The following is a 27,482-nucleotide window of genomic DNA, read 5'->3' as shown; positions in this document are numbered from 1 at the left end:
GTGGCTTTTTGTGCATGTCAGTCATGCCAAATCGCCATTCTTTTGTACAGGGATAGCAAACTTGCAGCACTCGCCCCTTCTGTGCTCGACCAAGGAGGGTAGAACTTCTGGAATCTTTGGAGACATTTGAAGATCTTTTAATCCTCTGGGTCCCTTTCAGTATAGGGATCGGCATTATTGCAGTTAAAGTAAACAAAATTATTTTCTCCATAAAAGATTTTACAAATAGAACTTTCACCAAGTATGCATGGTCGCAACAGTACAATGCAAAATAGTAGGGTTTGAGAAATCATTTATACAAATGATTAGCCAAAATGATTTAGCCAAAAGACTTGCAGGTTGGTAGGTAAATTGGCCATTATAAATTGACACTAGTATAGGTAGGTGGTAGGGAAATGAAGGGACAGGTGGGGATGTGGTAGGAATATGGGATTAGTGTAGGATTAGTATAAATGGGTGGTTGATGGTCGGCACAGACTCAGTGGGCCAAAGGGCCTGTTTCAGTGCTGTATCTCTAAACTAAAAACTAAATTAGGGCTGGACCCAGTTGTGTTTGAAATCCTTTTGCATATTGAAATAAAATTACAATTTAACCAATCCCAGTGGAGTGAGACTCTGAACATTACTCTATGCTGGGAGCAACCAGGAGAATCACTTCAATTGAATGCACAGCAATGATAGTATAAAAGGGCAGAGTAACTATGACTTAGGAGACTGTCAATTAAGGTTATATTTTCAAAAAACTAGCAGGCTACAGCCTTCACTTTACAGTGTATATTTGTAGAAAAAACAACCCATGTACAAATTGGCATTGTTCCCATATCAGGCCAGCTACAAATGTACCCAGTTTCTCCTAGATTATAACATTTGTACACAAATTTGCTGGTGTGGTTCATAGTTGACCATGTGGTTAGCCTGTGTCGTGGAGCAGATGTTACAAAATGTGCACTATTTGACATTCTCCAGAATCTGCTTCAGTTGAATCCAAGACCAAGCCAGAACTGCCTAAGATCTACCTGCAGCCAAAAATATGATTTGTAGCTAACCATGCTCTCAGAAGAACACTCTGAAAGAGTTTTAATTGCCCCAGGTTTGAGATAAGACTGAGATGGATAGGTTTTTATTTGGTCAGGATATCAAAAGGAAATGGAGCAAATGGAATTGAGGCACAGTTCCATCATGATCTAACAGAATAGTTCAAGTGGCTGAATAGCCTACTCCTGTTCTGATATTCCAATAATTTGTCATAGTGACTTGTGCGACCAGATCAAAAACAAATTGTACTCCAAGATGGGTTTTTCATTAAGTCGTAAGATAATTCAATACTATAATACTTACCACAAAGAACTTGGAATAAAAAAAAAAATGGCATAATGAACTTATAAAATAGGACTAAAAGTGCTGGAAAAGATAGATGCAATCACAGTGCATTGGAAACAAGTAGGGAGAAGGAGGAAGTCACTATAACTGCAGATATAGTCTTAACATTGATCATAGCCATCACAGGGTAGCTAAAAATTCAGATGTGGTGGCATGTGAATTCACATCAGTCATGATGAACTAAGTATATCAGAACAATATAGGGCATGAGAAAGGCTACATGAACTGATACAGCACATTTTAGACAAAATTGAATAGGAAACAGTTGGACCTCTAAACTAATGCTTTACATATGATAATGCGTTACTTTGTGGAAGAATTGAGATAAAAGGATCACTGTTCCACACCCCCAACTTTAAAAGCAGATATTTACAAAACACACTTGCATTAGTGCCTTGCCACTTTAAAAAAAAAAGAAGTACAGGATGTGGGCACCCTTGGCAATACTTTGCCACTCCCTAATTGCCCAAGGAGATGGTGAGCCACCTTCTTGAACCACTGCACTCGTGTGGCGAAAGCACTCCCACAGCTGTGTTAGGTGGGGAGTTCCAAGATTTTGATACTAGTAACAGTGAGGGAATAGTATATCTCCAAATCAGGACGAGGAGACTTGGAGGGGAGCATGTTCCCATGTGCTCACTGCCCTTAGATGAAGTTGCAAGTTTGGGAGGTATTGCCAAAGTCGTCTTGGTAAGTTATTGCTGTGGATCTTGTAGATGGCATATGCTACAGCCAGTGTTTCAGTGGTGGAGGGAGTGCCAATATCATACATGAAGCAGAATTCCAATAGTTTCTTGCTCAGTTTTGTGTAAAATGTGCTATTACTGTTCATAATGTAGCCTCTCATGCCCTACATTGTCATAATACTTGCTAATTATGACTAATGAGTTCACATGCCACTATGTCCAAATCTTTCCTTGCTACCCAGCAATGGCTTTGGCCTGTGATTAAGCTTGAATGCTGTTGATTGGGGGTGGTGGAAGTAGAGTTCAGGAGGGGAGTTACTTGCTGCACAATTCCCAGCCTCTGACCTCTTGTAGAGAGAGTATTTATATGGCTGGCCTGGTCAAAATCACCCCAGGATGTTGATGGTGGGGGAATTCAGCAATGGCAGTGCTATTGAATGTCAAGTGGAGATGGTTGATTCTTGCTTGGAAATGGTCATTGCTTGGCACTTGTGTGGCACAAATGCTACTGCCATTGCAGAATGTTTCATTGAGGAATTCTGAATAGAATAGAACTGAACACTTGACAAATTAACAAATTGTGTTGAGTGGAAATAAAAGTGTTGTTTGCCATGTTCTACTTCAGAAATGTAGATTTCCCAAATTTTAATCAGTACACCAGAGAATCTTCCCCATCCCACCCTCAAAGGGCCTATACTCCAGTAAATGTGTCACTTTGTTGACAAGAGTTAGATTAGCACCAGTCATCAGCACTTCACTCAGAGCACTGATGGAAAATCATGGGCAAGTTTCGGCTACCTGCTCCTAGCAGGAGGAGTTGATCTTGGCCAGAAATGGAAAATTTACCTAGTCTTATTGGCTGAATATGCACACTCAGGTCAGAACTTATGGAGCAAGAGCTGCAGTGATGTGCCATTGAGAAAATGCATTGAAACCTACGAGAGAAAATAGAGAATCTGTAATAATGGGACTGTTTTAAAAAGCAAAAGCAATCATTGATGATTCAGGTGAACCATCTCCAAGTAATAGTTACATGCATTGAAAGTAATTTTCTACAAATTATACAGTTATGTACAGCACATTAAGTATTATTTTGTTTTGGGATGTATATTGACTATTTGCTTGGGTAAAAAGTTATTCTCATGACGCATTTACACAAGCTTAGCATCAGTGCAAAGTAGTTTCAGCTTCACGCTGATTTATGTAATACAAATAGTGTGTTACAGCTGGACCTGGTTTTGAGAAAATATGGAAAGGAAGGACTTCTATTTATGTAATGCCCTTTATGACCTCAGGCTATCCCAAAGTGCTCGACAGCTAATGAAGTGGAGAGACTCCCTGCTTCATATAGGCCCATTATGGATTCAGTCTGCATGTACAAACTAGCACCTGTGCAGCAAGACCACTTCATGGTGACAATTATATTGTCACGTAAAAGCCTTAGAAACTGGCAAGTTATTCATTTTTGTCTCACTTCAAACTATGGATTGGTTTTCTTTGTCACGTGTAAGGATCTAGAGAACATCCCCAAATCAGAAATTTTAATCTCAACTACAACATACACTAGTGCACAAGTTCTGTGATCATCCCTCAAGAGGGCATTTTTGCAAGGTTACTCTGGGTCTGGAAACACCTCTCCCAACTCTCTTCACCACTGCAACTCTCACTCAAGTTTTTTTTCACCTTAATGACCCCTGAAGGAGCCCAGAGGGATTGAGGAACAAGGCCGTTACACAAGGCAGCTCACTAATTGAGAAGTTGATCAGGGGTTGAGAAATCCTGCTTTACCATGCTAAGTGCTGAAATCAACCATGACTGGATTGACATCCCCAAATCACTGCCTAGAGGCCACTCCAAGTCAGAAGCAGCAGGGCTTTTCACACCTGATAGGCCCTCACTCCATCTACATCAAGTCACATTAAAAAAGGAATGTATAACAGAGTGCAGGCCAAGTCTTCAGAGTAATTTGTTTGGCAGTCAAATTACTCACATGGAGGTATTTGCTGCATTAGCGGTTAGAAAACAAAAAAAAAAAGGCCCATTTACACAGGGTTATTTCAATTTGAATTGGAACATTGGCTTTTATTAATCTTCTAAATTAAGTATTTCTTTTTTGTATGTGCACATGTAAATACAACTTTCTCTCCCCCTCCAGATCGACTACCAAAAGAAACAAAAGCATCAGGAGGAGTGGACCTGCACTCCAATTCCTACCCATCCCCTACGTGGGGCTCCCCTCACCTAAAGCTGGTCAATCACAGACCAGCCGAGATCAGGAAATCACAGGGAAGATCCTTCTATTGCAACAGCCAGAGAAACAAAACTACAAAAAAATAAATAAATAAATAAATAAAAAAATCACCCAATTAAATCTGTATACATTTGGATTTAGTCTTTGATTTCATGGCACCAGGATGGACAGCACCTTTTTTCAATATGGCACTTACTGGGGCTGGGGTGTAGTGATAAATATACCATTTTGATTTCATGATTCCCACAAAATGATTCATATTTTTACACTTAAATACATCTTTTGTATACATAGTAAAACCTTGCAGGATTTGCAGTCTCCAATACTTTTTCCTCAAGTTGAATACAGAACCTCTGGTTTTTATTCCTCCATTTCTCAGAAAAGACTTAGTTCACTGAACTTTCTCCAGCAGCATCTTTTCTACAATAGGATGCAAATTATAAATCTTTAGTCACAAGTGGAAAATGGATCTTTAAAACAAGAGTGTTTTCAGGACTGAACCATTAAAGGGCTCGACGCTTGCATGCCACCTTGCGGATAAGTTCACTATTCTAGCCTTGTTCTAAAAACATTAAGCTTGAGCTTGTGAAACTTTACAAAGACACCAAAAATTTCATGTTGCTCTTCCACATGAAGAGATCCAAGGGGGCTGCTTTAATTTGAACTAAAAATCAATGAGATTGAGCAATTAATTTTAATAGTAGGCCTGAAGTTATTGCTATATCAAAAATTGGCTGCGCTGTGTGCAAGTGGTTGGCAGTCAATCCAGGCTAGTTCATTTGGATTCTGCTTTTCTAGAATCTTTCTGAATCTTCTGTGCAAATGGCATTGTGTCAGGAAAGCACGACTTTTGGGCTCCATTTAGAGCAGCTTGAAGAATCATTTGTATATGCACTTTAGCAGTATGGTTAGCAAAGAAAAAAGGCTGGCAGCATGATTACTGACATTTTCCATTGAGGAGAACACTAGCATTTTCCTGTGACACTTAAAGTGGTTTTGTATTACAATTGCGGCTACTGCAAATGGTGATTAAAGTCACTCCATTCCACTCTTTCGCGTTCCAGCATACCATCAAAATCTCTTGAAATACATTGCACCTTTCAGGCAGTTACAGGCACGCATTTTCTTGTGCAGAGTCAGAGGATTTATTCGCTTTTCATCTTGAAGTACCGTCATCACAAAAAAGGACAAGACTAGAGGTTTATAATGTATACATGCAATTGAATTCAGTTCGATACTCCTCTACCAAGAATTTATCAATAGCCAAAGTTATGTTAGTTTTGCCATCAAGTCCAAGATAGACATGTGCTTGGTGTTGACTGAAGCCCTGGTCTTCTGAATCTGAACACTGTCAAAGCTTGTGCCTTTGCTTTTAAATAATGTCTTTACAAAACCACCTATTCTGTAAGTTGCAATCAGATAAATGCAGTGCTAGGATTGTTGAGTTGCACTACTGCAAAGTGGAGAGTAAACTTTTTTTTGGGTAGGAGGGGTCTTACGGTGCAAGAATCTGGATACACCCATCATTTAGGAACTTCCAATTGTTAAGAAAATGCAACTTGCTGTACATCAAGGAGCATGTGGAGTTCCTTGTAGTCACAAACAACCCCCCCACCCAGGTACATTGCAGGCAAGTACAATCCAGGCAGCGTGCGGACATTTGCTCCATCTCTAATGCCTCAAAAGAACCACCGATTAGTCTGTGCCTCAATTTGGAAGAGACTAGCTTTAAGGACATCTTAAAAGCACTTTACAACCAGTGAGCGACTTGAAGTGCAGTAATGTAGGAAGCACATGTCCCCCAATAGAAATGCCAGTTAACCAAAACACCAGGGAATGCCCTGCTCCTCTTAAAAATTTGCATGGAATAATTTTGTTCACCTGAGCAGGCCAATAGAGCCTTGCTCTAGCAGCTCAGGCGAAAGAGGTCACCTCCCAAAGCTGCATTCCCTCACTACTATATTGAAGATTCAGCCTAGAGAGATTGTGTGTTTAGGTTCTGGAGTGAGGCAATAAATCCTTACAACTCACAGGGAAATGCACTTCCTACCAAAGTTGGAGTGTGACGAGCATTTAGCTTTAGAAGTACCCCCTCCACCCCATCACCAAATACTCAGCTTGGACATTTCTCTCCCTAGACCATGTATAAAGTTTAATTTAAATTATTCTTGTTACATTTCTATATGCTACATTCATAATGGAATTTTTCTGTGCTCTACATGCAACCAAATTGATCTTTACCAGTTTTAATTTCATTACGCATATGAGAGTACAATGGCCAATTGCCTACTCCAGGTGCAAAGCCTAGTTCACCAGGACTATATTGGGAAATTGTATGCACATACTACCCATTTGCAATGGATAGAATATCATGGGCTGTATGCACACATCTACCCAATTTGTTCAAGTTCTGCACTAGGAATGAGCAATCAGAAAATCTTTCCCCAGTATTCAGTTCAAGACATGGCATACCATAAGTTTCTGTATGGGCCTGACTTTCCTTAGGTTGTCGTGATCCTGCAGATTGCTCAATCTACTGCCACTTGTTTGTTCTCGCCTGCTGTTTAGTGCCAGTTGGGTTTTCACTGTGCTAAATTGCTGTGTCCTAGTTGAGGGCAGTGGAACATATTCCAGGTGCTTGAGCTATACGGGTTGAGCACCTACAGGTAATGGCCCAGGAATGAGATGAGGAAGTCTTTTTCCTGGTTCAATTGTTAAGAGTTTACAGTGTTGCTGAACTAGGCCATTTTCTAATGTGGTGTGAACCACATGGATTAGGTAAAGGGTCTGCCTGCCTCAATTTCTATGGGATGCAGACAGGAAGAAACCTAGGAGCTCCTACTTTGGGTTTCACAGATGTAGCCAACAGAAATTCAGGAGACATTGTACTAGTAGTACATGGTTTTAATTGTGTAGACCATCTGCCTTTTGTATTGTGGCTCCAGTTCAAGGTGTCAACCATGGGGCATATAACAATACCAACAGATGAAGCAATTGGAGAAAGAAACAGTTAACATTCCAGGTCGATGAGTCAGACTGCTATGAAAAGGTCATTGACCTGAAATGTTAACTGTTTCTCTCTCCACAGGTACTGCCTGACCCACTGAGTATTTCCAGCTTTTTTTTTGTTTATTTCAGATTTCCAGCAGCCACAGGTGTTGCGCTTTTCTATTAGAAGAGTTTGTCTCTACCCATTAGCATGGGACAGAGCCTCCAACTGAAGCAAGATAGAAAATACTGGAAATTCAGGTTTCAGTATTTGAAAAAATATTTGGGTCAAGACAATTCAGGAGTCAACATTAATGCACATTTTTCTCAACTGCAAATTTCCAGCAGTTCGTATTACAGAAGTCTAACTTTTTGCACAAATGTTGCCCTATTTGGATGGATCCAAATGAATTCCACTTCACCCATTTTGAATTATAACTTGGGTTTACTACCAGTCATCGTTATTGGCATTAATAGTTTATCAATGGCATATATTCTGGTTTTTAACCACAAAGTGCTGATTGCAAGGCAAAAAATGAACATTTTGAACTCAAGATTGCTCCATATTTCAAAATGAAAGCAATACAAAATATAGTGGATGCTGCAACATGACAATATGGGAAGAAAAAAATGAATGGCCAGTTGATGCAGTGATCCAAGGGATAGAGTCAGGAGATAGAAAAGGATATATTATGAGTGCTTCTACTTTAAAAAAAATGTTTTTAAGGACTCATTTAAATTGTGGAAATGGGTTCATTTGGAAGTCCGAAGTATGCTGAACTTTGTTTCTTATTGGGGTCATTGAAAGGACATTGGACTGAAAATAATTACTTGAAGAATCAAGGAGTGCTAAAAAAAAACAACTTTTATGGAGATCACCTGCCTTAAGATAAATAAACAGGAACCTTGGACTAAGGAGAGATGTTTACTTAGAAGCCACATGTCAAGGTCTGGAAGTTGACTTTGTTTGGGTTTTGGATATGGTTTTCCATTAAGTTGGGGTGTGAACTGTTAAGACAGTTGATCAGCCTGCCAAGGAAAAAAAAACACACCCAACTCATCTTTCGTCCTGTCGCTGAAAAACTCTGCATATTCAGTGATAACCAAAGCCCCTGATTCCCCATCTCTCCCAAGAAGCTGGAAAAAAAAAACCTACCAGATTAATTCAATGCCAACTGAAAAGAACTGCACCAGACAAGATCCCAGTGACCTGTCCACGTGTATTCAGATACCAAATCAAAAAAGGGACAACTGACATCTTTCCATATTTTTTTCTTAAGAATTTGGTCAAATTTGTGTTTTAATAACAGCACTGCAAAATTTTTCTTTCTTTCTGATGTGTGGGGTGTTTAAAAAAGGGAACTTACATATTTCAATGTGTGCTAATGCTTTGTTTTGTTACTGGTTAAGCCCTGTTTTTATAATCAGAATTTTATTGATTAAAGAAATTTGATTGGTGTATTTTATTCTGGGATAAACAGTAGTCTATGATTCACGATCAGTAACTGGGTAAATATTTAAAAATATATGTTGTGAACTGTGGAGAGGTGAGACTAGAAAAGACAGTGTACTCCTCCCACCTCAGTTGTAATAATAGCTAAAGAGAAAAAGAGAGAGAGAGAATGAGAATATTGGAAATAAAAATTAGTAATTATGGAAAGGTTGAAATTATATCTACACATCAACTCTACTTTGGAAAATGGACCATAATTTTGAGCTGGGTACGAAGTCAAAAAATTCTTCACAAAGCTCAAGGATTTTTTGTGCAACGCAATATTTTCAGCAATCCATATAAACTAATGGAGGCCGTCTGTGATACCAACATTAAACCCACCAGTTTGAGCACTGCTTTGTCACGGGCAGTAGATTTCTCAGCATGGAAGAGAGGCTTTCACAACAGGAGACAAATAGCGAAGCATATTACTTATGGAAAACAGTGGCATGCATTCCTTCAAGATGCATCTGTCTAGATTTCATTGTAGCAGACTGAAAAAAAGGCTACTTGTGGTGTAACTTTTTATTTATTGATTGCCAAAGGCAATAAGGCTCGTTTAGTGTCAATGTGTTGTCACATTTCAGTTGAAACATGAGTCTTAATTGAACATTTACAGAAAAATGGTGCAGGGAGGTGCAATAGTCACATTACTAAAATGATAGTAAAAATAGTTGTTTGGAAACCATGACAACTGTAGACTCCATTTTAATCAAATGTTAAAAAAATTACTCAGGCTGTGGTAAATCTACACCTGAACAATGTTAGAGGTCAGTAGGGAAGCCTTGTAAACTTAATAGATAATCCAAATTTGAAAGCCAAGCTCAATGGTCTAAAAAAAGGGGTGGGAAAGAACAGGAGAATACTTAATTCTGTTGTCCTTTTGTATGACTAGTTTTAAAAAAAATATTCAAGTCAGTTTTCCTTTGTCAGAAATACTGACAGGTACAGAGACCCTGCAGTTGTGAGCACAACCAAAAAATTCCCAGGGTGTCAATTGTGCTCTCCAGTTAATGACACTACCTGGGAGGATGTTAATGGAGTGCGACAGGCACTGACGATTGCATTGATTTGAACAGCTAATTAAAAATGGCTGCAGTGAATTTATTTTTGCATCAGTTCACACATCACCACTTATCCCATTTAACAACATTTTTCTAACAATTCTGTCATTTGGTTGTGCACACGTAACTGGCCAATTCTACACATCTAGAATCAAAACATCTAAAATGCTATATCAAGTATTTGAAAAAAGGGAGACACCGATAATGAAATATTTTCTTCCTATTGAACTGAGCAGTGTTTAAATACTGGCATTACATTCTCAAAGTTTAATTTTATAAATCTTGTGAATTTTGGAACAGAACTAAAACATTTTAATTCTTCTGCGCCTGATTTAGTTTGAGAATTTAACCTGCTCAGTGGAAAGTAAAAAAATTTTGAATATTTTCACTGACACAGGAATGCAACAAATTTTGGGAAAGTGAATGCGAACCCTGCCATCCCCATGAACACCCAAGTGCATAGTTTTATATGAACACAAGCTGTGCAAGTAAACCTGTAATACCAGTGTTGTAAAGGGTATCCCTCAGCAACTAAGGACTAAACATTTTGCAAGAACCTATTTAAAAAAAAAGGACATCATGGCATTTCAGAGGTTTTAATTTAAATTTCCAGAATACTTAACATTTGTTTTGGCTAGTACAGTCCATCTTGTATAAATAAGAGTATATTATACTATTTACTCAGCATTTTCTATAAATGTCTCCCTCCCCCAATCTGCAGGTCAAAAACTGGATCTCAAATTGCACAGATGTGCACTAAAACTAGAAGCTGTTTTATTTGGCAGAAGGACATATTTAAATCAGTGACTAAAGCATTTACCTAAACACCACAGTATATCAAACTTGAATGGCCCAACTGAACACACTTAAGTCAATTCTGCTGCAGATAGGTAGACACTTGTAAAATGAATGAAAAAAAAGTGTCACTCTTTGAAGTTGAGATGGCATGTAGAGAAATTCAAAAAAAAAAAAAATTTAAATAGTTGCCACAAAATTCACCACACAAGGTAGCAGTTAAGGTTACTTAATACTTTCTTTCCAGCCCCCTCAACATCTGTCAGAAATACATTGATTTATGTAGTGCAAGCTAATTGCAGGAAAGCACATTTTGTGCACTCAACTGCTACCCAAATGTTCTTGATCTATGATTAGTTGGGTTTTGGGAATGGAGGTCTGTGACCCAAGAACTCCAAAAAATCCATTTTGAATTAAATCCCCCAATGTGAATATCTCAACATCCGCATAGGTGTTGACCTTATTCAGTTGGTAGCACTTTTGCCTGAGTTGCCAGAGGGTTGTGGGTTCAAGCTCTACTCTAGAGAGTGGAGTGCATAATTAAGGTCGACACTTCAACACATTGCTGAGTGCTGTACTGTTTCAAATTGGATACTGGACCTGGTACCCCCAGCTACATGGCAAAAAACCCATGGCATTTATGCAAGAGTTCTCTGGTCTTCTGCCCAATATTAACCAGTGGTTCACTTGATCATTTCTCTGCTATCTATGGGATCTTGCTGTGTGCAAGCTGTGCCACTGTTCATTAAATTACAGCAGTAACTACACTTCAAAAGTACTTCACTTACTGAAGAGCTTTGGGATGTTGAAGCTTTGAAAGTTTATATAACTGCCAGTTCCCACTAGTTTTCCTTTCTTTCTATAGTACATCTAAGAAAATGTTTAAATCCTTTCTCGTCTTCAGAAGTCATTTACTGGGGGAACACTTCTAGCAAGACAAACAGCTCTCCAGTATCTTTCTCAAGCAACTATTTCTTTAAAAAAAAAATCAGCAGCCTACTATTGCTCAGCATCTGAATGCGTGGTGGTGGTGGCGGTGGTGGTGGGTGGGGGGAAAAGGGAAAAAAAAAAAGAGAGTAAAAGGGAGAGTCAAAACCAAATCTGCTCTTACCTCTACCCAAAAATCACATGCATGCAAAAGATTGTTGGATGGGCATCAAGATCCACTGCTGTTGTGTTCACCCAGTCCTGGGGAACTGAGGCCAACTGAGGCCAACTGAAGCACTCTGCCTTCCTCTTAGCAGAGATCAGCTAACTCACCGACCAAAATGAACTGAGGAATTTGTGTTCGGTGGGGCATTTAACCCACAGTCCATTGAGAGACCTTTAACTAGTTAAGGTTTTTTAATTCATTGAACTGTAAGTGGGGAAGATTGATGAACAACTAGCAGGGTACTGCAGATGTACTGGGATGCTGATAATTTAGATATTTGTTCCTTTTACTAGTTAGTGCATCCAATTGGACCTACATAAAGTCTACAGGCCATTCATCCCAACTGGTCTCTGTCAGCATTTATGCTCCTATACAGGTTTCATTTAGAAAGCACCAGAACAGACAAAACACAGGTTGCTCTTCCTGAACGCACTTTGAAATGTGAATGAAAACAGACACCAGATTTGTCAAACCAGGAGTGTACAAACTTTTTAATGCTGAATAAAAAAAGCACAGCAAAATCCTGACTCTTTTACAAATTTATTTTTAGTTACATCCTAAATGAATAGTGATCAAAGAACTGTTTGTTCAATTGCATTAATCTCATCTTGACAAACTCATGAAAGTAAAGAAAAAAACTAACTCCTGGGTCTTGAAGGGTATTTATTAGTAATTTCAAAATTGAGGTTAACTACAATTTCCAGAGAAAATACACTTGCACAGAAAATTCGAGATTGGGCAAACTTTTACCTTGTGCATCTCCAGTGCGATGTAAACATTTGCTGGAGTTCTGATTTTAGGCTCAGAATTGGTGCTGTATAGGCAGTGCACACCCAAACCATGAGGCCAGAGTCCAGTCCCAAAGATTAGACCTCAGGCCTCATTTCATTAGTTTGGCAAGATGATGGGCGGCACAGTGGTTAGCACCACAGCCTCACAGCTCCAGTGACCCGGGTTCGGTCCTGGGTACTGCCTGTGCAGAGTTTGCAAGTTCTCCCTGTGACTGTGGGTTTCCTCCAGGTGCTCTGGTTTCCTCCCACATGCTAAAGACTTGCAGGTTGATAGGTAAATTTGCCATTGTTAAAAAAAAAAATTGCCCCTAGTGTAGGAGAATTGAGGGAAGGTGGGGATGTCAGAGGGAAAACGGGATCAATGTAGGATTAGTATCAATGGGTGGTTGATGGTCGGCACGGACGTGGTGGGCCGAAGGGCCTGTTTTGATGCTGTATCTATGACTGATTGCACCAGTCACATCTCCAAGCTAATTGTAGGCTGCTTGCCTGGTTGCAGCATCTTGGTCAAGGGCCAGGCAGAGGGTTGGCGAGAGTGGGATGGGGGAAAAAAGTGCACATTTACTAGTATATTTCCTGGATCCAGATGAATATTTAAACAAAAAAGTTAAAAAAAAAAAAAAAAAATCTTTTGCAGGCAGCTTCTTGCTGGGCTGCCTCCAACACCCAAGCGGACCAGGCTCGATTTCAGAGAGATCCTAAAACAGGTATTAGGTTACATGCACGTGCTAATGAGGAGCCCAAGCCTGTTTTAAGCAGCTTCCTAAAATAAAGTCAGACCTGAGTTTTGGTTTGAATGTTTTTCAGGAGTCCTCAGGGCCCAGGACATGATTGCAACAGATATCTATGCCAGTAATAAAATATAGTGACTGCCGTGACAACCACAAGACAACAGCAGAAATTATATTAAAAGATAGGAAAATCTCTAAACAAACACAAAAAGGGCACAATCAGAAAAGCAATGAACCAATGAGCTAAAAAAGACTGACAAAACCCATCTTTATAAATCAAGCTTTAATAGAAGAGAAGGAGAGATAGGGGGTTTAGGAAGAATTCCAAAGCTTAGACAGTTGAAGGCATCACATGACTGTTAGGATGGGCATGCTCTGGGTGTGTAGTTAGTAATGCTGAAATGAGGTTAGAGACAATAGCAAGGCCATGAAGAGATTTAAACACAAGGACGAGAATTGGGGCAAATCAAGAGGTGATGTAGGTCAGCAATGGTAGGAGTGGTACGATTGGAATTACATGGGCAAAGTATTGAATGAATTGAAGTTCAGAGGATGGGAAGCCAGCCAGAAAGAGAATAGTTCAGACTGGAGGGAACAGTGTGGATAAAGCTTTTAGCAGCAGATTGGCTGAGGCAGGGGTGGAGATGAGTGATGTTAGAAGTGCAAATAAGTAGTCTTACAGATGGTGCGGATGTGTGATTGGAAGCTCAAGGTCAAATAACAGTAAGGTTGTGAATAGTCTGGTTCAGCCTCAGACAGCTGTTAAGCAGAGGGATGGAGTCAGTAGCCAGGGAACAGAAATTGTATTGGGGACCAAAGACAATGGCTTTCAGTCTTCCCAATATTATTTGGAGGAAATTTCTTCTCACCCAGTACCGGATGCTGGTCATGTAGTCTGACAACTTAGAGAGACAGTGGAAGTGGGTGTTGGGGGAGGCATCAAGAAAAGTGATGTAGAGCTGGGTGTTGTCAGCATACATGTGGAACCTGACATGCTTTCAGTTGACAAGGGGCAGCATGCAGATGTAAATTAGAAGGGTCCAAAAGATAGCCATGGGGGACACCAGGGGTAACAAAGAGAAGCCATTGCAGGTGATTCACTGGCTATGATTAGAGATACAAAAATGACCAGGTGAGTGCAGTCCCACCCTGCTGGAAGACTGGAGAGGGGTTGGAGGATGGTGTGGTCAGTGTCAAAGGCTACAGAGGTTGAGAAGGGATAGTTTACTTCTGTCAGTCATAGTATATCATGTGACTGAAAGAAATTTCAATACTGTGGCACAGGAAGAAAACTGATTAGATTCCAACATGGAGTTCTGGGAAAGATGGGCATGGATTTGGGAGGCAACAGCATTTTCAAGGACTGAGGGGAAAGGGAGGTTGCTGATGGGGTGTTAGCTTGCAAGGACAGAGGAATCAAACTTTTTTTTTTGAGGAGTAATGGTAGATTTGAAGGAGAAGGGGACAATACCCAAAGAGAACACTGTTAATCAGTTAATGTGATCGAGTAGATCAGTAGCTGCAGAAATGCCTTGGTGAATGTAGAGCCAAGGACTAGACAGTTGAGATTTTGAAAAAAGTGCGGTTGTGAGTGAATTGGGAATATTTTTCCCAGGGATGGGCACAGAAGGTAGTAGGGTTGGGAAGGGGGACAAAGGGGATATAGGTAGAGAGTGATATAAGGAAGTGATCAGAGATGGCCTTATCGGAGATTGATAGGATGAGAGTAGTGAGGGCATGCAACATGGCAAGGTCAAGGGGATGGTCGTTAATATGGGTTGGAGAGATTACATGCAGTGTAAGATTATAAAAGGATAGAAGGCAGTGAACTCTCCACAAATGAATGGAGATGGAGTTGGGTGGTTTAGTGATAAGAGCCACATCACCACCATGACAGTCTTGACAAGTCAAGTAGTGGAAGGTATAGTCAGGCAGGGAAGTTTCATCTAGGGGAAGGAGTCATTACCCTTCAGCCAGGTTTCCATCAAGGCCATGATGTCAATGCAATCATCCACAATAAACTCATGGATGGCAAAGGCCTGGTTCATGGTGAATCGACATTCTGCAGGGAGACGGAGAGAAGGGTCGAGAGCACCAATCTGCTGGCAGAGTCCACAGGGTCAGCACTGAGACGGGAGAGTTGTACAGAAAGATCAAAATTAGCCCTAGTGGGCACACTGGGCAGGAAGGTCAGTGAGACTGTAGGATAAGGCAGTTGGAGTTCCTGCTGTGAGGGAATAGTGCAGACTGCCTTGATAGGCCTATCAATCAGGATACCAGGAGAGGCAGAGGGAAACTGTCTGCTTATCAAGAGGGAGTCCAGCCTGGGACATCAGGAGGATAACAAGGTTTAGGGTAGGGATTTGGGTGGGCAAAGTACCTGAGAGGGGAGAAATGAAAGGAGGCATGATAACAGGAGAAGGGTCAAGGAGGGGCAAAGGGAAAAGTTAAAAATTCAAAAAAATGGTATTAGGTGGTGTTGGGCTTGGATTTGAAGCTCTGGCCAAAAGAGAGATACAAAATGCACACAGGGACAAACTTAAGTTACATAGCAATTATTGGGATATGTAAAACTTGGTAATAAACAGGGGATAGGAAACAATAGGGAGTCCAGAGATCTCATGGGATAAGGCCAATGTGGGTAGATTGCAGCCTACATTTCAATCTGATCATGAAAGTCAATATATTGCATATGATCAGATCTAATACCTAGAGTCACATTCTGAAATGTGTGGGGATGGAAGGAAGTGAGATGGGGTGAGAGTGTAGTGGTGAAAGCACTGGAGATAAATGGAATGAACAGTTGACAATCCAGAGAGTGGCTTCAACCATGCTCAAAGTTTGTGATTTTAAAAGGAAAACAAAAACTGCATTCTACAGCTTCAAACTACATTATCTCAGTGACAGTCAACAAATTCAGATTTATTCTCTTATATGCTGCCTTGACTTCACCCTGCATCAGTGGATGACAACAGGCATGGGCTTGGGGTGTACTTTCCAGTTAAGTCATATCCGTAGTGTCATCCATCTTACCACAGAGATCTGCTTTTGAAGCAGCTGTACGGAACATATGACATGTATGTACTTCATGTAATGCTGCCAGATTAAAGGGATAAATGGGGTTTTTCTATGCAAAAATTATTCAAGGGAGGTGGGAGTGAAGTAGACTCAATTTGAATTATGATCATTTAAATATTAATTCTGGGTACTGCCTGTGCGGAGTTTGCAAGTTCTCCCTGTGACCGCGTGGGTTTGCGCCGGGTGCTCCGGTTTCCTCCCACAGCCAAAGACTTGCAGGTTGATAGGTAAATTGGCCATTATAAATTGCCCCTAGTGTAGGTAGGCAGTAGGGGAATATAGGAAATGTGGGGATGTGGTAGGAATATGGGATTAGCGTAGGGCTAGTGTAAATGGGTGGTTGATGGTCGGCACAGACTCAGTGGGCCGAAGGGCCTGTTTCAGTGCTGTATCTCTAAATAAAAATAAAAAAAATGCTGTGTTTTAAAACATTTCCTTAGCTTAGCAAGATAAATTTTATATTGCTTTTTGAATTTACTTGACGTATCATCAGCATGTCTAACCAAGTGTGCTATGTGAACAAAGCATTACTAAATACTGACTGATAAAAAAAAAAGGGAAAAATTATGACAATGGAATTCAGGTGAAAAGCAGGCTTAAGTGATACAAAATTCAAAAACCCAAATGGCATCTTATTCAATGGCCACTAGTCCCCCTCATTGCTTTCCCACCAGTACAAATAAAATGTCATTTCGAGGGAGTTTTAAATTCAGGGGTTCAGGGTGGTGTGGAAGGGGAAGGCACATTAACAATTGGAACTATTTTAAGCCCAATCAAAATTGAAATAAATTAGGTGCATTTGATGATGGAACAGTTATGCAGCCACATGACAAAACAGGCATCCATTTTGAAAGCAAACATTCCACTTTCAAAATTTAGTAGATTACGTGAGATTTCTTCAGGATAACTTCCTACAAGTCTACAGTGAATATTTATAGTTTGATGTTATACCATTTTCAGTAGACAAGATACTGGAAAACAATGGAAAATTGAATAGAATGGTTGCCACACGGTGAAAAACTAGACTTGATAAAGAAAGAAGTTTCACTTCAGTTAGTAGTTGAAAATAAATTTACTCAGGATTCCTACACTAAATGTACTGTGAAATATTTACACTGCCTAACTTACAAAATGCAGCCAAAAATATTCCCATTTTCTGCAAATTCCAGCATGCAGCCTTAATTACTAGAGTCAAACTAAATCAACTACCTGAAGTTACTCCAGTTAATTTATGCAATTCAAGACACTTCAGATTATGCTGTGACCCTTTGAGAAAAATATTTCTCAATGCTTGCTTATAGCTGTGTAATTGGAGCCAAAATAGGTTTCAAAAATTAATTTGTTGCCTGGTGCTAGAATGGTGGAAAAGCACTGAAACAGCCCCTCAGTTTAGTGGGGATTTATATTTCTGTCATGCAGATCTGATTCCTACTTAATTTTCTTAAGAGTTAAAAAAATGTCGTGACTGCCTGCAAAAAGGAGCATGGGTGAAAACTAGAACCAGAGGTTAAATTTGAGCTAGAAAATTGAATATTCAATTCTCAAAGCTAAACCCAAACTAGTCAGACGGTACTGGGAATTATGTAGGGCGGCAGACATAATACATTCCAGAAATTTTTTTTTAATCAGTGCTCGTTTCACATTTCCAGCAAATTGAAGGTGGTCAATTTGAGACAGAACACAAGTTACGAAACCAATGACTTGCACTTGGTTAATGACTGAGAATACAGCAAGTTTAAAGACATCTCCAGTGAAAAACAGGTGATCAATACACAACCTTGAAACGTGAATGATTGGTCTGCTTATGCATCAGAGGAGCTTCTGTTTGATTGAAAAGCCCAACACAAGTTAACATTGTTGAAGCAAGGCAAAAAGTATCCCTGAAATGTTCCAACACCAGTTACCTTCAACAATGCACACATTTCCCTACTAATCAATTACATCGTAACTATTCTAACAAAAAATACAACTTAGGAAGCCATGGACAAAATATTGCACAGTGGAAGTCAGTTAGTAGAAATATTTAGTCATACATAAATTCAGATAAACAGGACTAAAGCAGCTATTTCTCACCATTGCCATGAAACAAATGGCACCGTATGCATGGATGTGACCTTATCCGGGCCTTGCTGCAATACTAGAACACATACATTTCATATGTTTTTGTAGCTCTGCTATGATTAAATATCAGTCACTCTTCTCCCCTACCGACTGTCAGCTCACTAGTTGTTCTATTGCATTTCCACCCACAATTGCAGCCAAAGATCCAAGTTAAAATAAATGATTTTATAGGTGGGGAATAGCTAACAGCTGTTGAGGAAGCGGGGACAATTTCCTTGCATTGCATCAGATTTAAAATGGTACCCTTACAGGCCACTCACCCAGCTCCAGCTAGAAGTTTTAGGTGTGAATGGAAGAGTCCAGCTTAGCTTGTGAAAGGGAAAAAAAAAGCAAGGCAAGAATGTTGCAAATGGGATGAATCATGATGGAATGATACATTTAACCTATAATTAAATTGGTCTAAATCAACTCAAGATGTTGACGGTTTTCTAATACAACTATCCATTAGTTTTAAACATTCAAAAGGCATTGAGGAAAAATATAAATAGTACCATGCGATTAGGTCCTGTAATGTTTTCAATAGCCTATTGAAGACCAACTTTTGTTTTAGAAGCACAGAGGGGAATCATTCTACACAAACATGTCTTCCAAGTGTTGCTTTTAACAGCAGAATGCCACAATGTATGAATGTTATAAATCATTATTTGTGTAATGTATAAAACACGAATCATTTTCTACACTCCCTCCATCCCCAAGAAAAATGGCACTCTGTACTTCAATATGTCAAGTGCCAGGAGAACACAAGAACACAAATGGTGGCCCTCTGGTAAATAATGACCCAACTCAAACATTTTCATGCTGTCGATTTTCTTCCAGTCGTTTGAAAGCCGAACATCCTCTAGAGGGCACTGCAGCAGCTTGCAGGCTAAAGTTACCAGCTGAGTTCTGCTGCAGCATTTATGTTAGGGGAAAAAAAGAAATCAAATCAATTTAAAAGTTCCTGGAGTAGCCAAGGTTACCTTGTGAAAAACTAAACAAGACTGTGTCGATTGAGCATTATGAGCTGCGATCTAGAATCGAGAAAAAATATCCGAAAAAAAAACAAACAAACTGTGCTGCTCACTGAATTCAAGGTTGTGATTTTCACTCCCTCATTCAACTTACAGCAGCCAAAGACTTCACTTAATACTGACACTTCAACCAAGTCACCAGCAGATATACTGAAAGTTACTTTAAAATGTCCACTTTTTTGACTGGATTAGATCAGTAAAAAGTCAGCAAGGGGAGAATTGCAGATGTATCCGTTTTATTAAATCATACAGACTTAATTGAGGGGGAAAAAAATCACAGGGCAAATCAACACAGCTTCCACACTTCAAAAGTAATTTACAGGACAAGCGTTTCGACTACACTGTCGGTCACAGGGGGGGGGGGGGGAAGAGCCGAGATGGCCTACATCATTCCAAACTCTTTAAACCTTAAAGAAATCGGCACTTCAGTCATTCACTTCTGTTAAATATTCTGAAAGTCCCTGTACAAGCACTGGACATAATAAAGCTGGGCACTTCATTGGTGAGACCACACAAGTTTCTTTCCCTCCCCCAATAGCTGCCGTCATAACTTAGCAAAGTCGTACCTCAGATAGTCTCTGCGACAGAGAATGAGGTTGGCCTTGGTGTAGAGCGTTGAGCCCACCTCGCCCAGCCGGCAGTCACAGCAGGCACATTTCAGGCAGTCCTCATGCCAGTACTTATCCAGCGCCTTGAGAAGGTAGCGGTCTTTAATCTTCCGGTTGCAGCCAGCACAACCCTTCGGCTTGGTGTCTGGCTGGGCTGAGAGCATTTGTATACCTGTGGGGTGGGGGAAAAACAGAACAAGCACAGAAAACAGACGAGTTACTGGCAGATCAGTGAGTGCGCGGTCTTCTATAGTGCAGTATATTAAATTGCTAACATGATAATTGAAGTCAATTTCCAACTAGACTTCTGTATGGAAGTGCGGAAAATTTATAAAATACTGCTTTATCTGGTCACTTTCACTCCTGTCTACGGTTCCCGAGCTAGAACGAGGGGAAGTGCTCTACTTATGAGGGACAGACCTCTGAAGCAGTATCAGTTGTGATCGCCTGGCAGGAGGTCGATTCAAAAAGGGGGCGGGGGGTAGAAAGAGCTGGATGGTGACGGGGTGCCACCACCATCCGACGTTCCGGCAAAGGACGATTTCCTTCTGTGTCGGATTACATGAGACACCCTGCTCAAACTCACCCCATCCAGATGGAGCCTTTTGGAACGACGGGCAGCAAACGGCACTCGAAGCCTTCAAACCCCTGTCCACGCGAACTCACTCACTGCAGATATTTACAACAAATCAAACTTTCACATTCACTACTTTATTCTATTCTGCACTATTAAAGGCCAATTCCCCCGTCCTTGCATCAGAGTTGGATCGCTCCCCTTCCCACAATTACAGGGCAGCACGTTCTGAGCTGAAGCACCTTTCTGAAGATTGAATGATTTAATGGACTAACCTCTTGCCCAAATAGGAAATACCCTTCCTAGCTCGCATTCTGAGGTATTACAGGCGTATTAAAAGGGAGGTCCATTATATTGTAGGGGGGAAAAAAGCTCTAAAAAGGGCCCATTAGTAAAAGGAGAATTTCCAGATCAAAACTGCAATTACTGTACTGTGCTTCTTCCTTTCAATAGCTTCACACACACCATTTGACAGAAACTAGCATTTATAAATAGAGGGGTTAGGTACGGCCCACACAGTGTTTACATGTAGTCATGGTTAGTGTCACTTTATTCCATTTAAACTGTGGTCATTGTTAAATCGCTCAGATTTCACTGAACAGACCCCACGGTCGATTTCATTTTCTGCTCCCAGAATCATCCAGGCAGACAGTCTGAATAGTTAACAGGAGAGCGAGCGAGCTGAAACTCATTACCAGCCTCCGGACAGTAAGAGTTTCATTTCCCCAGAATCTGTTGTGTTTCAGAGGTTCCCAGGCTGATTGTTAAGTCGTTTATGCCAGGGGGAGGGAGGAGTGGAGAGATAGATTTGGTGAATTGAGAGTTTGGATCCCACAGCTGGGGAAACGCTAAGGCAAATTAAAATACATTTTGCCAACACAGTCATTAGATCATTGAGGGATGGCAAACAAAAGATTTTTTTTTTAAAAAAAACAAAGCTGGGATCAAGCTTAAAAGCCGTTGCTCTCCTCTTCAATGGCTCAGCGTCCCTGCGGGCTCTAACCCCCAGAGACTACAATGCAAATAAATGGCCCCAGTTCTCGGGGATTGGAAAAGCTCTTTAACAGTGGAGCTGGGAACCAATTTGATTCTCTCTCTCTCTCTCTCTCTCTCTCAGATGCAGCTGTAAGGCTCAGAGATACTGACATTTTTCCACTCTTATCAGTTTAATTACAGTTTCCATGGCAGCAAAGTGCTGGTGCTTGGCAAAGGCCAATGAGAGATTTGCAACAGCAAGCCCAATTTCTGATGCAGCCAGCATACAAAACAAAAAAAAAAGAGAAAAACCCACTTTCACCGTTAACATGCTCAATCTAGGTGCTAATGTCTCCTCCCCGAGAAGAATCAAGACTGAATAATGCGAACGGATCCATTTAAACCTGACATTAATTGACAGAAAAAAGGACATCCTTCAAAAAGCACTAAAAATAATGGAAGGAGCAGAAAGCGTCACGCTGTTAAATGAATTAAAAAAGACCGTTTTACTAAAAGCTCTTCGAAGAATTCGTTTAAGTCGGAGATCGCAAACACAAAGAAACTGACATTGAGAATCACATTTTTTGTCTTACCAAAAAAAAAACTTCCCCCCCCCCCCCCGCACCAGTTTGACAAGGCCCCTACCAATCTCCTCCTAAACAGAGAAATTCTTAGCGAACAGGGTCAAGTGACGGCCGCACAGACACACACACCGAGACATTGTAGATGCTGACAAAGCAGAGACAAGACATACGCTGTCGAAACGCATAGCACGTTTTATTACAGCCCCAGTTGAGTACATACGGCGGGAGAGGGGCTCAGAACATGATTTTCTTTTGGGAAGAAAAAAAAACTCCACTGCAATCTTATAATCCACCCCTTCCTGATGTGGTTTTGCAGTGGCAAGTACTTCAGTACAACTTTAAATAACAGGAAGAACCCTTGAAAATATCACTGGTGTATAGATCAACTTACCAAGCGACTCGGAACTGCTCAACACATTATATATTTGGAATAACTCCACAAAAAGGGGGCAATGACAACATGGAAAACAACGTCAAATTCAAAAAAATGTTATACACACTTAAATGTATGGTGAGTAGAGGCTGTAAAATAGCTAGAGAATATTCACTTACCGTCCCTATTAAACATGAAAAAGAAACCCACTCCAAATGCTAATACAGCCTGTACTTCCTTCTAACGCAAGGTCAAAAAACAGCAAAAAGCCGGAATAAACTTGTACCGTAAAGTTTAAGATAATGAGGTCCTTAAGGAGCTGCCAGTAATTGAGTTGGTTGTAACTCAGCTACAGGTGTTCTGTCTGGGTATCCGCGGCGTCACCTTTCCCTGCACCGACTGACTGAGGCCAACTTACCTATCAGCTTAGGAGAATTGTCCTAAACGAATTCAGCTTCATCATCTGCAAATTCAATCCTTCGCCAGCGAGACACAATGCAGTAAAAGGTCATTCAATTATTAGTAAGGAAGCGCGGCTGCGAATGTACGCACACACACAGGCAGACAAAAAGCTCTCGTCAAACCACACGGCAGCGCTTCCCATACTTGGGATATTTACCACACGCACACACACTGGCTGAGGACTCGAGTCCAGCAAGCGGCAGCTCTGGGATGGATCATTCCTCAATGACCAATTTCCCCATAGTGAAATTTATAACCAGCCGCCAGCTTTGGCTACAGCCAGAACCACACGCAGTCACACACACTTCCCTGGTAGAACAGTAAAACAACCAGAACCAACCTCTTAAGTGCGTCCAGTACCAGAGACTGCGGATTAATGAGAGCTTTCCTATTGATTTAACCGTTTGACAAAAAAAAAGTGTAGCAGAGCCGAGTTGGTTCTCCCCCCGTTCCACAAAAAAGACCTCTCCACAACTGCTCTGAAATATCAACGTCTTTTGTTAGCCAATACACACACAGCAGCAGCGAGAGGGGAAGAAACAAGAGAAAAAGGAAATAAAATCAAAACAAATGGAACAGCTAATGAGAACAATTAAATTAATTATGTTCAAGGAGATGAGATTTTTTTTCAAACGGTCTGATCTGCTACCCCTCGCTTGCGATGACTGCTCTGTAATTCATGGCAACTGATTAGTGCATCTATGCAAATCTTTGTTTAAATCATTCAACTAATTAAATGATAGGATTATTCTTCTGCCTACAGTGACATCATTTCCCAGTAATTAGTACTCTATTTAGACCGTGGCAATAGATTCTTAATAACACCAGCGAGCTGCAGACATTTAACCACTTTCTCACACGTCTGTGACAAACTGCCCAAATCTCTATTATATATTGTTCTTTCACCATCTCGAAGATTTAGGTGAATAATATGGTACAACCACATTTGAAAAAGAAACAAAACAGGAATCAATAGTTAACATTCAGCTCCATGCCATTCATTTTTCCCTCAACCCCCCCCCCCCCCAAAACCACACAAAATGTAATGATAATTAGATGGGTCATAAAATGCTCCTCTTTTCATTATGACTGATGAAATGCATTAAAGCTGACAGGGTATTACCTGACAGTAATTAGGTTTTGTCATGAATTAAATTATTTGAATGCAGACTATCTTCCCAATCATGCAATTTTCAGGGAATTTTTTTTGTCAGAAAAAAAAAGACAGAAAATAGCATTTCCCCCTCTCTTCATAATCATATGAATTATTCACAGAATCATCACAAAACCATAGCGTTGAAGAGGCCCACCACTTAATGCATTGCACAGATGTGATCATCAGTGATTACCAGCAATGAAATACTACTACACACAAAGTGATTTGGTGAACAAGAGGTGGAATTTAATCATCAGCTGATATTCTCCAAAAAAATATTTTAAAAAACACCAGTTCATACTCTCCACAAATTCCTCTCCCCTATTCTCCAAAAGAACACTGTACATTAATTCCCTGTATCAAGCTGGAAGATGGTTTTCATCAAGGCAAGCATTTTTTTTTACCACAGTGGGTAAATTAAGCACTTAATTGAAGACTCTCAAGAAAACCCTTTCAAAAGAATGAAAGGAGATGGCTATTTCCTACTTTTAATGTTCCAACCCAAGCTGTTTCTTGAAAACCCATTGTAAGGTTTCCATTCATCAAATAATATGCTTAATCCCCTATTTTATAAGCATATCTTAAATTCAAATTCACCACACAAGACAATTATTGAACTCACCTTATATTAAAGTACTGCTGAGGGGGTTAAAAAATCCCGTCAAGTTTTCACTTTTCCTGCTTCACACTACTGCGTTGTTTGAGGTCTCCCCTTTCCTCAATAAAATAAAACAAACAGAAATTCCTGTATTCACAAATATAATACTAAACAGCACAGTGTTGTTGAGGCAAGGATTAAGAGTTAGGTTTTCCCCCTCTTTTTAAAAAAAATAATCAGTTTCCAAGGAAGACAGAAAGAGAGCAAATTTCTTTTCATGGGAATGACGGCAGAACCAGTTACTTGTTCCTTCTAACCGCGACAACAAGGATGAAAGGGCCACCTGTCTCTCTTCTCTAGCTAAGCACAAAACCTGAGTGGGCCAGCTCCTTTTCCTCCAGTATTTAAGCACCTCACCAGGTCCCTAGTTAGCAGCTTCCTTCAGCTCATCCAAGAAGCTGACAAGTACTGTTAGAGGAGGCTGTACATGTTGCTCTAATGGACCTCATTAAGTTCTACTTACAGATGTTCTCTTAACATAATTGATCTGTGGTGAGTTGAGAGGACTGCAACTTATTCCCCAGCCCCCAATTACGGTTGGGTAATTAGATCCCCAACCTCCAATTTTTCACATTCACCCTTCTAACATTCCAAAATATCAAAGTATCTCTTTCTCACAAAGCCCCCCTTACTGGACTCTACTCGCTCATAGTATTGACAGTTAGATCTGCTAACCTTTGTAGTGACGCCAGTTTTAATAGCACATTCAGTTCACTGACAGAGCTCCATCTTTTTTTTTTCTCCCCTTTCGCTGTCTTTTTATTCTACTCTGATAACAAAGGAAAAGAGAAACTAACTTTGTATAGTTTGTACTTTTTGATAAAAGCTGCTAATGATCAGCCTTGGCAGGGGAAGTTCTGTTTTAATGTTTTTTTTCAAAATCTGTTTTAATTCCTCAGATGGAAACTTTAAGGAGCAATGCAGTAAGAGGTGCTGCTCTGAAACAGCAAGGAAAAAAATACTGCACACCTGGGACAGATGAAGCCAAACCAACGCTTTTATAATGCCAATCAGAAATGCTGTTATCATCCCGCTAATTAGGAAAGCAGCCTAAAACAGAGAGCACTTTGGGAAATGGTAATGCTATGGTTTTGCACTTAAAAGAGGAGAAATTTCCTGTAGTGTAGAATTCTGGATTGGCACTGACAATCCTTTAACTAATAGATAAGCTTTACTGTGTACTTCTTTTTGAAACAAAAGAAAAGATATGGCCAAAGAATTTACCAAAAGAACTTTGACAGTCTCAAGGGATTCAAAGGTCTCAGCACATCACCAAATTGATGAGTCTGATTTTTGGTTATGACGGAAAGAAATCTATGCATCTTAAGGTAATGGTATGTCAACAGAGAGTTAATAGAAAGTTGTCTGTGTTTACAGCTGGTCTGACAGTTCATGCTTCTTCAAAAATAGATGCATGAACATTAGGGGAAAAAATCAATTTTGCTCTTTAAGGGTTTATTAGGGTCATGATGGATGAACCATTGTAGCATTTTGCACTTGTGCGGGAGAATCAAAGGGTGAATATCTACCCCCGATCACAGTGAGCATAATAAAAAGTAACATTTCAAAGTCTCACCACTTCAATGAGTGAAATGAATAATATGGAAGCATTTTCATGGTTCTGAGAAAAGGGGTGGAGTGACCACTGGTTGGAATATTGCAATGGAGGAGGAGAGGTCAGCTCAGGTATAGCAACGCTTAGAATATGTGCAGTGCACAACAAGTGCTCCGCCAAGCTCAAGGTCTATGACAAGAAAACAGACTGCCTGTACATAATGGAAGAATAGTGCATGAGCAGACTTGGAATCATGTTTTCGGGTCAGCACAGAGGCTGTGAATGAGTTATGTGAACTGGTTTAAGAAAAGATACATGGACAGTCATTGATCTGCACTGTCCTGCCCTGCCAGCAGCACTGAAGGTCACCACCACTCTAAATTGCTATGTCATGGGGACGATCCAGGCACACGTTGTAAAGATCTCAGGAGTCAGCTGGTTCACTGTGCCATGCTCTATCATGGGGTCAACTGAGGTGTCATCATTGACAATACACATGGTACACAACGCCCACAAGAATACAACGACCCTGATATTTGTTGGACTGGGATTTCCAAGAGTGGGGAGGAGTTCTGTTTGAAACGCCATGGAGTGTGTTTTTTTTTCAACACATTCTCACCCAGAAGCTAGCCTGATGGACAGGCTTGGCTCCTTGTCAGGCGGGGAATGCTGAAGCAGGGGCTGCAACGTAGCTCGGGGTAGAGATTGCAAGGGCGGTAGGGGTGGGGGGAAGGGGGTTACAGCGCAGCTTAGAGGGTTGGGGGTGGTGATAGTGGGGAGAAGGTGGTGTCAGAGAGACATTGGGGCACATATGGGGATTCTGGGCTTTGGTGATTGTGTGGTGGGGAAATCAATGATCACGAGGTTTATGATCATTGGCAGAGGGGTCTGACTGCAAGGAAGGAATCAGGTTTGACTTGGATTCTTGGGGGGAAGCATTTCTGCTCCTCCTGGACTCCCAAGCGTACCTCTTCCATTGAGCAGTTCTTGCCTCCCT

General features: G+C 40.5%; 1 protein-coding gene across 9 annotated transcripts in view; it reads right to left on the bottom strand.

The window, feature by feature from the left end:
* The window catches only part of lmo3 (LIM domain only 3), a 70,249-nt gene extending 46,758 nt beyond the window's left edge, over nt 1-23,491 (bottom strand). Inside the window, exons 1-3 of one of the 9 annotated variants that reach the window (XM_068058952.1) lie at nt 21,869-21,914; nt 20,107-20,320; nt 17,896-19,418 (exon numbers count right to left, since the gene is read on the bottom strand). In XM_068058952.1, coding sequence (XP_067915053.1) covers nt 19,205-19,418; nt 20,107-20,320; nt 21,869-21,905 — 465 coding nt within the window. In that variant the 5' untranslated portion in view covers nt 21,906-21,914 and the 3' untranslated portion in view covers nt 17,896-19,204. The other 8 variants (XM_068058958.1, XM_068058954.1, XM_068058960.1 and 5 more) reach the window with 8 other exon arrangements.
* Nucleotides 23,492-27,482: the final 3,991 nt, after the last annotated feature.

Source organism: Heterodontus francisci, chromosome 27, assembly GCF_036365525.1.
Source record: "Heterodontus francisci isolate sHetFra1 chromosome 27, sHetFra1.hap1, whole genome shotgun sequence".
In the NCBI taxonomy this organism is placed as follows: Eukaryota; Metazoa; Chordata; class Chondrichthyes; order Heterodontiformes; family Heterodontidae; genus Heterodontus; species Heterodontus francisci.
Note: the sequence above shows the minus strand (reverse complement) of the source record. Positions and strands in the feature narration are given on the sequence as shown.